The sequence below is a fragment of the Sarcophilus harrisii genome, chromosome 4 (genome assembly GCF_902635505.1).
Source record: "Sarcophilus harrisii chromosome 4, mSarHar1.11, whole genome shotgun sequence".
Taxonomy (NCBI): domain Eukaryota; kingdom Metazoa; phylum Chordata; class Mammalia; order Dasyuromorphia; family Dasyuridae; genus Sarcophilus; species Sarcophilus harrisii.
The window spans coordinates 429,227,952-429,240,246 of NC_045429.1; the positions used below are offsets into that span (position 1 = coordinate 429,227,952).

Sequence of the window (12,295 nt, forward strand, 5' to 3'; positions counted from 1 at the left end):
TTTTTTTTTTTTGGGGGGGGGGTGTATGTGGATAATCAGGGTGTAAAGACTTGCCCAGAGTCACACAGTTAAGTGTCAAAAAGTGTGAAGCTATCTGTATTGGACCTCAGGTCTTCCTGACTCCAGAGTTTGGGCTCATCCACTGTGTCCCCTAGATCCCCCTCGACATTTTTAAACGGAAGCTTGCACTGTTTGGGCCGTTTCCTCCAGTGTCACTGTCAGAGGGACAGAGAACAATGAACTAATGTTTCTGACACTGCCTGTACTCTTGTCACCGTCTTTGAAACCGTCAGACAAGGGGAAAGGTGGAGCCCTGGACAAAGCGTGTCTGCCTTCCGACACTGACCCTCAATGGCTAGTTCTGCCACAGGAACCGGAGCCTGGGAATATCAGAAACGGCCAATAACAAATATATTTCGCTTTGTACAACATTTACAATACAAAATAGCTGCTGCGTGTGGGCCCAGACCCCCGGGGCTACAGGAGGGCCCCCTTCACCCTCCAGTCCTGCGAGAGCAAGTCCTGCAGCTCGCCCTCGTCGTCGCTGCCCGGCTTCTCGTCCTCTCGGCCCGGCGGGCCCCGGCGGCGCAGCGCCTGCTGCAGCTGGCTCCGCAGCCGGTCCTGCCGGTCCCGCAGGAGCTCCACGCGCCGGTAGCACTCGATCTGCTCGTCAATCTCGCCGATCTGCCGGTCCAGTCGCCCCTCCTCATCCTCCTCGGCCACGATGGCCTCCGACACGCTGCTCACCTGCCGCATGGCCTTCTGAAACTCGTCCCACTCTTTGTCCATCTGGTCCTTGGGCGCGTCCACCTTGCGCACCCGGGCATCGATCTCGGGGTCGTCGAAGAAGCCCTCGGGCAGCGCCTCTGCCGTGTTTTCGCGCCGCTCCACCACCTTCTCGGGGCCCTCGGCCTTCTGGATGGAGCCCGAGTGGAAAACGAGCGGGGCCGCGGGGGCGTCCTGGTCAAAGAAGTCGGGGGGCAGCGCGCTGGCTGCGGGGGCTTCTCCGGCCTCGCTCGTCCTTGGCTCCTCCGCCCCCCCCTCCTCCTCCTCCTCCTCGTCGTCATCTCCGTAGTCGGGGAGCAAACTGAGCGCGGCAGCTTTCCGGGGCGCCTCCTTCGCGCCGGCGTCAAAGAAGTCCCCGGGCAGCCCGGCGGCCGAGGCTTGAGGCCCCGCTGCTCGCGCTCTCTTGGCGTCTGCCGGGTCCTCCGGCTCGGGGCCGCTCCTCTTGGCCGGCGGCGTTGGTGCCGCGGGGCCCGGCCCGGCCTCCTTGGGGCCCTTGAGCAGCGCCACCTTCTCCTTGTGCTGCTTCCCCAGGACGTGGGTGGGCCACAGCAGCTCGCTTTTCACGGGGACGCCACACAGCGAGCAGCTCAGCTGCCCCAAACGGTTGTACTTGGCGAAGGGGGACTCCACCCGCTTGCGGCTGGCGCTCAGCCGCTGCTTCTCCGACTTCATGAGCCGGCGCAGCTCGTCCTGCTTCACGGTCCGCTTCCCGGCCGACGCCATCTTGGTGGCCGGACTGCGCCGGGTCAGCTTCGCTTCCGCCTCCCGGCTCACCTTCCACAACATCCGCCAGCGTCACTTCCAGCCGCGGCCGCGGCACGCCGGCTCGCCGATTGGCTGGGAGTCTGACCAATGAAGAAAGGGGCGGGCCGTTTCTCGCAACCGCCGCGGTCGGGTGTGGGCGTTGGTCGCGGCTGTCTACGATCAAGCTCATCTATTTTCCACCCCCCTCCTTCTTTTGGCCTTTGTTTTTAGAGGAGCGCAGGGATGGCGGCTGTGAAGGCACTCAACCCCAGGGCGGAGGTGGCGCGAGCGCAAGCCGCGCTGTCTGTCAATATCTGTGCGGCTCGGGGGCTGCAGGACGTACTGAGGACCAACCTGGGGCCCAAGGGCACCATGAAAATGTGAGGGGAGGGGGGGTCAGCGGCGCGCGGCCGGGCGGCCGTTTAGAACATCGCCCGCGGAGGGGCGTGGCCAGGGAAGGGCGTGGCCAGGGAAGGGCGTGGCCAGGGAAGGCGTGGCCAGGGAAGGGCGTGGCCAGGGAAGGGCGTGGCCAGGGAAGGGCGCGGGCGATGCCACGGCCGGTTTTGATCGTGGGAAAGCTGGAGGGGGCGGGGAGAGGGCGTGGTTCCCACGAGACCCAAGCTGCCGCTTTTCGCTCCCCTGCCGCGATGTTAGTGGGAGAGAGGCGTTCAGTTCCAAAGTCCCCATTGCCCGTTACCCCGTGGGACGGCGGGGGCGGCTCCTCTGACAAAGCGGGGGTGGGGGAGTGTGTGTCACGTAACATCTCCCGAGGCTCCTCCCAGCTATAGATCTATATAGACGGAAGGAAAGGAACAAGCACTTTTACAAGTACTTAAAATACTTAAAAGTGCCGAGCTCACTACAAATACCTTATTTGATCTTCACAACTCCAGGTGCTACTATACCTATTTTACATCTGAGTAAACTGAGGCGGGGGTGGGGGTGGCTAGGTGGTGTGAAGTGGATAGAGCACTACGGTGAGAACCAGACTCATTTCCGTGAGTTCACACTTAACTGTGTGACCCTGAGTAAGATAACATAACCTTGTTCGTCTCAGTTTCCTCGTCTGTAAAATGAGCTGGAGAAGGAAATGGCAAACCATTGCGGTATCTTTGCAAAGAAGAATGCAAATGGGATCAGAGAGAGTGGACACACGAAAAATGATTTTTTCACGAAAAACACCTTGCCCAGGGTCACACATTTTGTATCAATGAGAGAACTTGAACCCAGGTATTGTAGATTTCCAGCTCAGTGCTCTCTCCACTGCAGCCCTAGCTTCACTACCTCCTGCTGAAAGAGGCAGAGCTCTCCCTCTCCCATTTTCCGTGTGGTGGCTCCAGTTTGCCTATTCCTCAGCAGAGCGAGGTTTGAGCTAGGCCTAAGGAAGGGAGCTTCCTCCTCATGACCCAGCGCTGACAAGAGTAAGTGTAGGGTCACAGAAAAATTAAAAGCAACTTTGGATCCTGAGAGCATAGAACTAAAGCTAGAAGGAACATCTCATTTTACCTGAGGAAATGGACTCGGGTTAACTGATTTGTTTAAAGCCACACCAGGTGATAATTTGCTGGATTTGAACTGAATTAAAAATACTATAGAATAACTATCTAAAAATATCGTGTATTAAGGTTTGCAAAGGAGGAATGTGCTGTTATTTTACATTTTATAGATGAAGAAACTGAGGCAGACAAAATGTTAAGTGATTTCCCTAGTCACCATAGCTATTAAGTGTCTGAGGCTGGATTTGAACTTGGATTTTCCAGGTTTTAAGTTTTCTGTTCTACCCACTATTCCCCTATTCTGCTAGTCTAGTCAAAGTGTTTAAAATTTCAGATCATAAAGAGACAGAGACTAAACTTGTAATTTATATAAAGAACTCCCTGAATAATAAAACAAAACAAAACGTCCTTTCCACAAGTGTCTGCATTTATTTTGCTATTTAAACTCAGAGAGTTGCCTTGATCAGTTATATATCATGGGAACGTAAGCCTTTAATAGTAGAAAACTATCTGGAATGAATGTGGAAAAGTAGAAGGGACACATGATTTGAAATCAGGGACTAGTATGGAATCTAACTTCTTTATCTTGTATATCACTGTATTTTTGTAACTGGAAGGAATTTTGTAACTGGAAGGAATTTTGTAACTGAGAGATGATCCAACCCAGGCCCCTAATGCTACAAATGAAGCAAGTTGGGTACAAAAAGGTTGGGCTTTGACCAGGATCTCTGTTAGTATGTCAGTTAGCCTGAGTTTGTTTCAAGTCCAGGGCTCCTTTCCTAATAACAAACCACTTTCCTTAGTTGCATGGCTCTAGGCAAGTCACTTTGAGGCTCAGTTTCTTTATCTGAAAAAACGGGGTGGGGGTGAATTAGAGGACTAGCAATAGGTAGGGGAGGTCAGGGAGAGCTTGCTTCAAACACAGCCTCACAGGCTTAATCTCTCAGTAGTTTCTATATCTGGAAATTGAATGCCTGATAGCTACTCCATGGCTTGCTTCTAAGTTTGCTTCTAGCTCTTAATTTATGATCCTAAAAACCTACTTCAGCTTTGCATAATGGCAAATGGTAAACTTTCAGTGTGACTGGGGCTGGAACAACTGACCTAGGCCCGGTGCCGGGCAGAAATCAGAACAACGGGAAGGCAAGCGTTTCTGTACTACAGCTTTCTCGTAAAATGGTGGAGGATAGAATTGTGGGAAGCTGAGCATATTTCTATGCTTTCAGTGGGAGTGTGTGTGTGTGTGTGTGGGGGGGGGGGATGTCTGTCCTTCAGCTGCAGAAAAGATTGTGAGGCCAGCAAGTGAAGTGAATTACCATAAACTGTTTTTAATTCAATTTTATTTTCATGTTTGTACTTCCCTCCCCATTGAAAAAACAAAACAAAACTATCATAAACATGTATAGTCATCAAAATAAATTCCTCTATTGGCCATGTGAAAAAAAAAAAAAAAAAGAAAAAGTGTCAATCTGCTCATCACCTTTCTATTTGGAGGTAAGTGGGCAGCATTTTTCAACATGAATCTTCAGGATTGTGGCTGGTTATTGTGTTGATCAGAATTCCCAACTCAGTTGTTTGTTTCTGCTGAATTATTTTTATATTATCATAAACTAATGTCGAATGAAATAATAAACCTTGGTGAGCACAAGATTTGCATTTTGGTAGCCCCTCTTGTCCAAGGATGAAAGATCTAAATGGATGATTAAATTCTGGGAGAAAAGGATCATATATTTATACTGAAAGAGGCCTTAGTGGTCATATACTCTAATCCTTTCATTTTACAGATTAGTAAACTAACCCCTAAAGAAGTTACTTGTCTAACATCAGAAAGTAAAGTAACAGCAGAGGACTTTTGACCTGGGCTCTTTGACCCCAAATCCAGTCTTCTTTTTAATATACTAAATTTTTTGGAAGACAAGGATGGGAGCAAAAAGGGAAAAGAGCACTAAAAAAGGAAAGAAAATATTGAGTGATGAGATAAAGGGAAGCTTGGTAGGTTCTGAGATGCATCTGATTTAATTTCTGTAGACTTTTAATTATCCTCTTTAATTTTTTTAATTAAAATTTTTTAAATTTTAAAAATTTAATTAAATTTTTAAATTTTATCCTCTCCATTTTTGAATGAGGTGATTCTAACAGCAGTTCATCTTAAGAGGAAAATTATTTTCTGGACTGCAGTGGTAGTGGCTAGAATAAGGGCTATAAGAAACACTTAAGAGGTTTCCATTATCTGTCTTTGAGGATTATAGGGGATCCAGTTCTTTGAATTTAAGTTGGGTGCTGGTAGATGACAGATGACAGAGGAGTAGCAGCAAGCACTCTTACCATATGCATTTATTAATAATATATTGTTCTTTGAACAGGCTTGTTTCTGGTGCAGGAGACATTAAGCTTACCAAAGATGGCAATGTTCTGCTCCATGAAATGGTGAGCCACTCATACCTGCTTTCCCCAAAATATTTATAAACAGACATTAATTAAGGAAAAAGGGAGTGCTAATCTAGATTTAAAAAAAATCCAAGATAGGCAGTTTAATATGGTAGTGTTAAAACAAATTAGGTTAAGTTTCTCTTGTCAGCAGCTTTTAAAATTTCATATGTATCCTGAAAAATGGTTGAGGAATACCTTTAAGCTAAAGTCATTTTAAAAACACACTATATCTTATTCTATGTGATTAGGGAACAATCAGTCACCCTTTGCAATTTTAGTAAATGTATTCATCTTTTAGATGGAAGAATTTAATCTTATCTTAGAAGTGTCATGTCAACAGAATACATGCCAAAGCAATTGTTTTATTGTACATTATAACGCAGTCTTGAACTTTGAGATGGTGTACTAGCCAATTAACTTCCTCACTTTTATTTCAGAATAGTTCTGCTCACCTAATAGAGACTAGAGATAGAGTTTGTAAATTTGTGAAATAAACCTCAATTTTATCTTTGTGTTTGTTGGTTGAATATAGCATTGATGCTTTAATCAGCCTGCTCATTGCTTTGCTTTTCCTTTTACTCATCACTTATTTCATTTTAAAGAAATCTGTTGCCTCATTTGTAGCAAATTCAGCATCCTACTGCTTCTTTGATAGCAAAAGTAGCAACAGCCCAAGATGACATTACTGGTGATGGTACTACTTCAAATGTTCTGATCATTGGAGAGCTCCTGAAACAGGCAGACCTTTACATCTCAGAGGTATTTACATTTCATGAGATTTTTTTCTGGAAGAAAAATAATGTCTATTGAGTCAAATGAATTAAGTTTATAGAATAACCTTATCTTACTGGATAAGGAAAACTTACATGTTTTATGAGGTTTAACTTATACATTTCTGCAAAAGACTGGTTCTTAAATAAATTGTGTCTCCATGTATATTTATTCACTCAATAGAATACAAATAGAAGAAAAAAAATAATGCGAAAAATTGAGTGACTTTTGTTATTTGCGATATGGCTTTGGCCTATTTCTAATCTTGTACCTTGTATTGTACTCAAATTAGCACTTGTGCACTTAAACACAACATATTGAAAGGCATTTCTGTCTTTTTTCATTCACTCCCATCTGCAGTGTTCTGATTCTTTTAAATCATGTTCTTCATCTTCAAGACTGAGCTTAAGTCACATTTTCTAACTCTCTATATCATCCTTGCAATAATTTTTTCTTGTAGCTTCTATAGCATTTATTGGCTATACTGACATCTCCCCATCACTGTCTTGCGATATTTTTCATATTGTGGTCTTTATTATTATTATTTAACTTTACATATGTCTTTTTTTTTTTCTGAGCTAGATCATAAAGTCCTTTAAAGCAGGCATTGTCATCCAGCCCCATAGCTTTCTACTTTGTTCAAAAAAATGTCATGAAAAACTTTGTCAGATACCTCGCTGAACTATGTGTATACTATGTTTAGCTCTTTGATGCACCATTCTTGTAAACCTGTCAAAGTAGGGAATGAAGTTAGTTTGAAATGATTTTTTCCTTAGTTAAACCATGCTTATTTTTAGTGAAGAGTATTGACCTTTCTAAGTGCTCACACACCATTCATTAGTAAATTGTTTTATAATTTAGTTGGTTTAATTATAGATATATCTTTGTTGTTTCTGGAATATGCTATTTTGAAAATGGAGACTACATTTGGTTATTTGCTTGGCTTCTACATTTCTCTGTGTAGAGTGAATTCAAGGAAGACTAGTACCTCTGAAGTGAAGGATGCCAGCTCTTTTACAGGGCTGCTTTCCACCTTTGGTGTCCACCTGATCCACCTCTCACCTGTGGCTCTGAGAAGCTGTAGCACCTGGTTAGCTGTTTAGGCAGGTGAGCTAAACTAGGGTTGAGGATAACCAGGGGGTTTCAAAGAACTTCCCCTGGTGGAATGGATGGATCCCCATATTCCACTGGCCATGAAGGCAGGTGAAGCAGGTGTTGTGGAGCATGTAGAGCTTGGTTAGACATCGAAGACACCAAAGTTATCCATTGCATTTCAAGTCATCGCCACTCAACTTGACTCTCTCCTGCCACTGGACAGTGATGACTCTGGAAGAGAAAGTTAAGCCTAAGTAATAGGTGACTGAGACTTTATTGGGTCCGGGGCAAAAACTTCCGAATGTGTATTGTGGGAGACATGTTGTTGTTCAGTGAGATTTCTCAGTTTGAGGAATGGGTACTTTACTGTCCTTGGTTGTCCTAGCATGTTCTGGGTTCTCAAGCCTGTATTACTACTCACAGAGGCTTTTCTCAGTGGGATATAGTCAGCAGTTGCTTGGTCTTAGCCACGTACATGAGGCAGTGACCACCTAGACATGCATTGTAGAGAATAGCATATTCTTCAAAGTAGTGTGGAGTATATTCTCAGCAGATTCCACCATGGAAAATGTAAGTCAGCAGGGAAGAACTTGTTGTCCTTATTGTTCCATTATTTCTGTATAGTCCTGGTGATAGGTACAGAGTCATTGTACATTTAGTTTGTTCTGAGATTGCCTCTAGAACTAGATATTATGATTTATTTAAGGTCATATAGAGCAGAGTAGAGCCTCAAGTCCAGTTTTTATAATGCTAAATCTAGTGTCTTTTGTAACACTCCATGTTAATCTGTTGGTTCTGAAGCCTGCCTTATTGATCAGAGATGGCATAGCTTATTAAATGGGCAGGTGGTGTGTCCTCAGAATTGTAATTAAATCCATTGCCTTTTTGGAGCAGGATTGAGTTGATATGGAAAATGGTTCTAGGAGTTTCCTTTGCCCCCTCCTCCAGGACTGCTTGGTCCTTTGGCATTTTCTGATGTACCAACATACATTCTGGGCTTTGATGGATCCCTTGTAATACCTTCAAATCTGGGCATCATGTTATAATTACTTGACTTCCTCTAAACAGGACTATGTGACTACTACCATAGATCCTTTGTGATAGCCCAACCATATTTTTTCTGATCCTCCTGGTTCAGGTGTATAACTATTCATAGTTCTTTAATGGTCCCTCACCCTCTACTACCATCATCTTGGCTCCTGATAAGTACAAGAGAAAGAAAACAGCACTCAATGTTTATGCAAACAGGACAAAACATAGACATTAAATATAATAAACTTTTCTGGTCAATAATATTTCTAATGACATGTCTGTACTAGGCCTCTTCAAGATGATGGCAGACCTCCAAGGTACTTAAAAAAGTTTTATTTATGACTTTTGTTTTTTATATCAAATTCATCTGATAATATACTTCCTTATACAAGAGATTAGTTACAAGAAATTACTGCCTTGTAATTAAGAAAAACAGGTAAAGCCAATTGGCACAGATTTTACGTGTGCTTTAGCCTCCTATTAAATAGAAGGGAAGTTTGCTTCAATGTATGTCCAGAGGAATCAAAATGAGTTATTTCATCTGATCTGAGTTTTTGTTGTTTTCATTTATGCTGCTGTGTTATGAATATTATTGTTCTGGCTCTGCTTTGATCTGCCTGTTAATCTTCCCATATTTTTCAGAATTCCTCATCTTCATTACTTTCTTAAGGCACAATAATAATTTGTCATATATCATAATTTGTTTAGCTATTATCCAGTTGATAGACCTACACTTTGTTTCTAATTTGTTGTTACTTTCAAACAGTGCCATTGAATAGTTGAACATGTATCAAACATTTCATTTTTACTTTCGATCTCTTTGGAGTACCTGGTATGGTACTGAATAAGTAAATTACCTTAGGAGGAATTGTCATTTTTATTATATTGACAATGGTCTACTTTTGCGCAATTAATATTTCTTTATTTAGGTCTGTCTTAATTGCTGATTAGAGTGTTTTGTAGTTTCTTTCCTATGGTTCCCATGTGTCTGGTAGATAGACTCCTAAGTATTTTGTTATTAATCAAAATAATAGCTAGTGTTTAAATAGCACTTTAGGGTCTGCAAAATGCTTTAAAATTATTATGTCATTTGATTTTCACAACAACTCTGGGGAATAGGCATTATTATCCCCATTTTTCAGATGAGAAAACCGAGGCAGACAAAGGCTAAGTGACTTGCTCTGTTAGACAAAAAGTAAATATCTGAGATTGAATTTGAGCTTCCTTCTTTCTGGCTCCAGTTCTAACATTCTATCCAAAGGACCAGCTAATTTTCTCTTGTAGTACATTTTGTAGCTATTTGAAATGGAATTTCTTTTTCTTTCAGCTGGGTTTTGTTGGCAATATACAGATGTACTAATGAATTATGTGGATTTTATATCTTGCATCTTTACAGAATTTATTGTTTGTTATTTTTAGGGCTCTTTTGATGAACCATCATATTATTTGCAAAAAAGATAGTAACTTTTTTTCTGTTTGCTGCTATAAACTTTCTAGCCTTGAAGGCTACTAGACCTGCTACTATTTAAACCTACCTCACCTCTTCCTTTTGTCTGTAATCTAAAAGTTTATTTGTCCATGTTTTAGCATCAAGAATTAGTACTGCTCTATCAATTGCTAGACAGAAAAACAAGACTACAATCAGCAGATACAGAAACTGCTTGCCAAAATATTCTAAAATCAATAATCTCTTTGCTAAGCCTGTTAACTGCTGCCCATTCTTATTATACTTTTTATATACTCCATAGTTTGTTAGTACTGTGCTGTATAAATATAATTAATCATTAAATATTTGGTGAATTAAGGAGTGAGTATAGCAGAAATTGGCAAATGTAGTCTATGTTAAAAGTGACACCTTCCCTGGTATTCCATTCAATGTGAAGAAAGATGGTACAGCTCCCCTCAGTCTCTGTTTGAAATTTGTATCTTGATAGCACACTGAGCCCTCTGATGATGTTAAAAAAACAAAACAAAACAAAAAACTCCTTTAAAACAAGGGAACTAAAGAAACTTTGCCATATTTTAAAAATAATTATTTGCACCTGTGTGCAGTTTAGAATTCGCACTTAATCTCGGGGCAATTTGGAGGCAAGGGAACCCCAAGGTATACTTAAAACAAAGGAAAGAAGACCAATATAGTTAGGCCTTTTGCTAAAATTTCTTCTAGCAGACCGCAGGAAAACAGATCACCTCTAAAGAAAGTAACTCTGACGTTTGTGTAAATGTATCTCATGAGTAGGTTGGCATCAACCAAAAATATAGTTATGGAAACACGAATGAGATGTACATAAATGCCCTGGAAGCAAAGCTCTTCTAGTACTCTATGGAGGAGGGAGGGAAGACAACTCTTTAGGGGAAAAAATTGATAACTCTTGACAAAAATTTGCTATAATAGTTTTATTTTTACCTAAAATTTGGGACCATTAACCTTTTGGTGGGCTTCTTTTCTTCTTACTTGCAGTGGGAAAAAGATACCAGTTTCTAGATGTAGAAAGTAAGGAATGTCACTTTCATTTAGAGACTTAATATTCTATAGAATAAAATTGCATCTTATAACAGTTTCAAATATTAACCCTAAAATTTTTTTTGTAGCCACCAGCAGACAGTAAAGGAAAGGAAGAATTCTTAAAGATGGATCTCAATGAATGGACAGGGAAAAATATTTGCAAACAAATCATACAGAAAGCTTGAGCAAGAGTCCTTTTAGATTGCTTCATGTGTACTACTGATGTTAACTTCCAGTAACATTTGGAAAACATAATTTTGATTTCAATATAGGCTGCTTCTAATGATAGATTTCTCTTATAACACCATTTAGTATGGTATATGATGAAAAATAATTACCATGTTGGGTTTATACAAAATTACCATGGAAAAGATATAGTTGCTATAAAATATTTTTTCCTTTAATTTAAATAAAATGTTTTATTCATTATTACTGCTCTCCTAGGCTTTAATACTTTTGTTTTTTTTTATTAAGAGCTATGATTTATAGGTTGTAATCAGTGTTTAAGTCAAAATTTGAGAAAAAACTGACCTTTATCTGTACCATTACGATATTTTTTCAAATGATAATTACAGAATTTTTGCCCCTAGATAAAATCCTGATTCATTGACACCTAAATGTGATTAAACTCTTTGTCATGGTAATATTTGTATTTTTCCTTTGCATTAAAAGGAGTCTCTTTTTCTTTCTCTATAAAATATATGTAAGTTAAGATTTTCATATTCAGAGGGAAAGTACATAGGAAACATTAGTACTATTATTGGTTTAGAGTAACAATAAATTCTGTGCATTAAAATGTTAAATAATCCCTGACATAAGAAAATGGTTGCATCCATTTGGTTAGCTTTAATAATGGTAATTTTATGGCAATATGATTGTAATAGGGTCTACATCCAAGGATAATAACTGAAGGCTTTGAAGCAGCAAAGATAAAAGCACTTGAAGTTCTGGAGGAGATTAAAATAGAGAAAGACATGAACCGAGAAATCCTTCGAGATGTGGCTAGAACATCTCTCCATACTAAAGTTCACACTGAGTTGGCCGGTGTATTAACAGAGGTATGTGTTAAACTTTTTGCTTGAAACATAAGCATTTTCCTAAATCATCTTTCAAATTAGCACAGAAAGTTTATTATTTTTTATTAAAGCTTTTATTTTCAAAATATATATGCATGGATAATTTTTCAACATTGACCCTTGCAAAACCTTGTATTCCAAATTTTCCTCCCATTCTCTCCCCCCCCCCCCCCCCATGGCAAGTAATCCAATATATGTTAAACATGTTAAAATATATGTTAAATCCAATATATGTATACATATTTCCACAGTTATCTTGCTGCACAAGAAAAATCAGATCAAAAAGAAAAAAAAATGAGAAAGAAAACAAAATGCAAGCAAACAACAAGAGTGAAAATGCTATGTTGTGGTCCACACTC

The 12,295-nt window shown here is 40.9% G+C and overlaps 2 protein-coding genes across 2 annotated transcripts in view; one reads left to right on the forward strand and one right to left on the reverse strand.

Annotated features, from left to right (window-relative positions):
* Nucleotides 1–1,595, reverse strand: ZNF830 (zinc finger protein 830). Its single transcript, XM_012549760.3, has one exon. The coding sequence runs from the start codon at nucleotides 1,570–1,572 to the stop codon at nucleotides 478–480; it is 1,095 nt and encodes a 364-aa protein (XP_012405214.2). The 5' UTR covers nucleotides 1,573–1,595; the 3' UTR covers nucleotides 1–477.
* Nucleotides 1,584–12,295, forward strand: part of CCT6B (chaperonin containing TCP1 subunit 6B) — a 33,009-nt gene continuing 22,297 nt past the window's right edge. Inside the window, exons 1-4 of the mRNA XM_031967598.1 lie at nucleotides 1,584–1,910; nucleotides 5,390–5,453; nucleotides 6,081–6,215; nucleotides 11,745–11,918. Coding sequence (XP_031823458.1) covers nucleotides 1,774–1,910; nucleotides 5,390–5,453; nucleotides 6,081–6,215; nucleotides 11,745–11,918 — 510 coding nt within the window. The 5' untranslated portion in view covers nucleotides 1,584–1,773. The remainder of the gene's footprint in view (nucleotides 1,911–5,389; nucleotides 5,454–6,080; nucleotides 6,216–11,744; nucleotides 11,919–12,295) is intronic.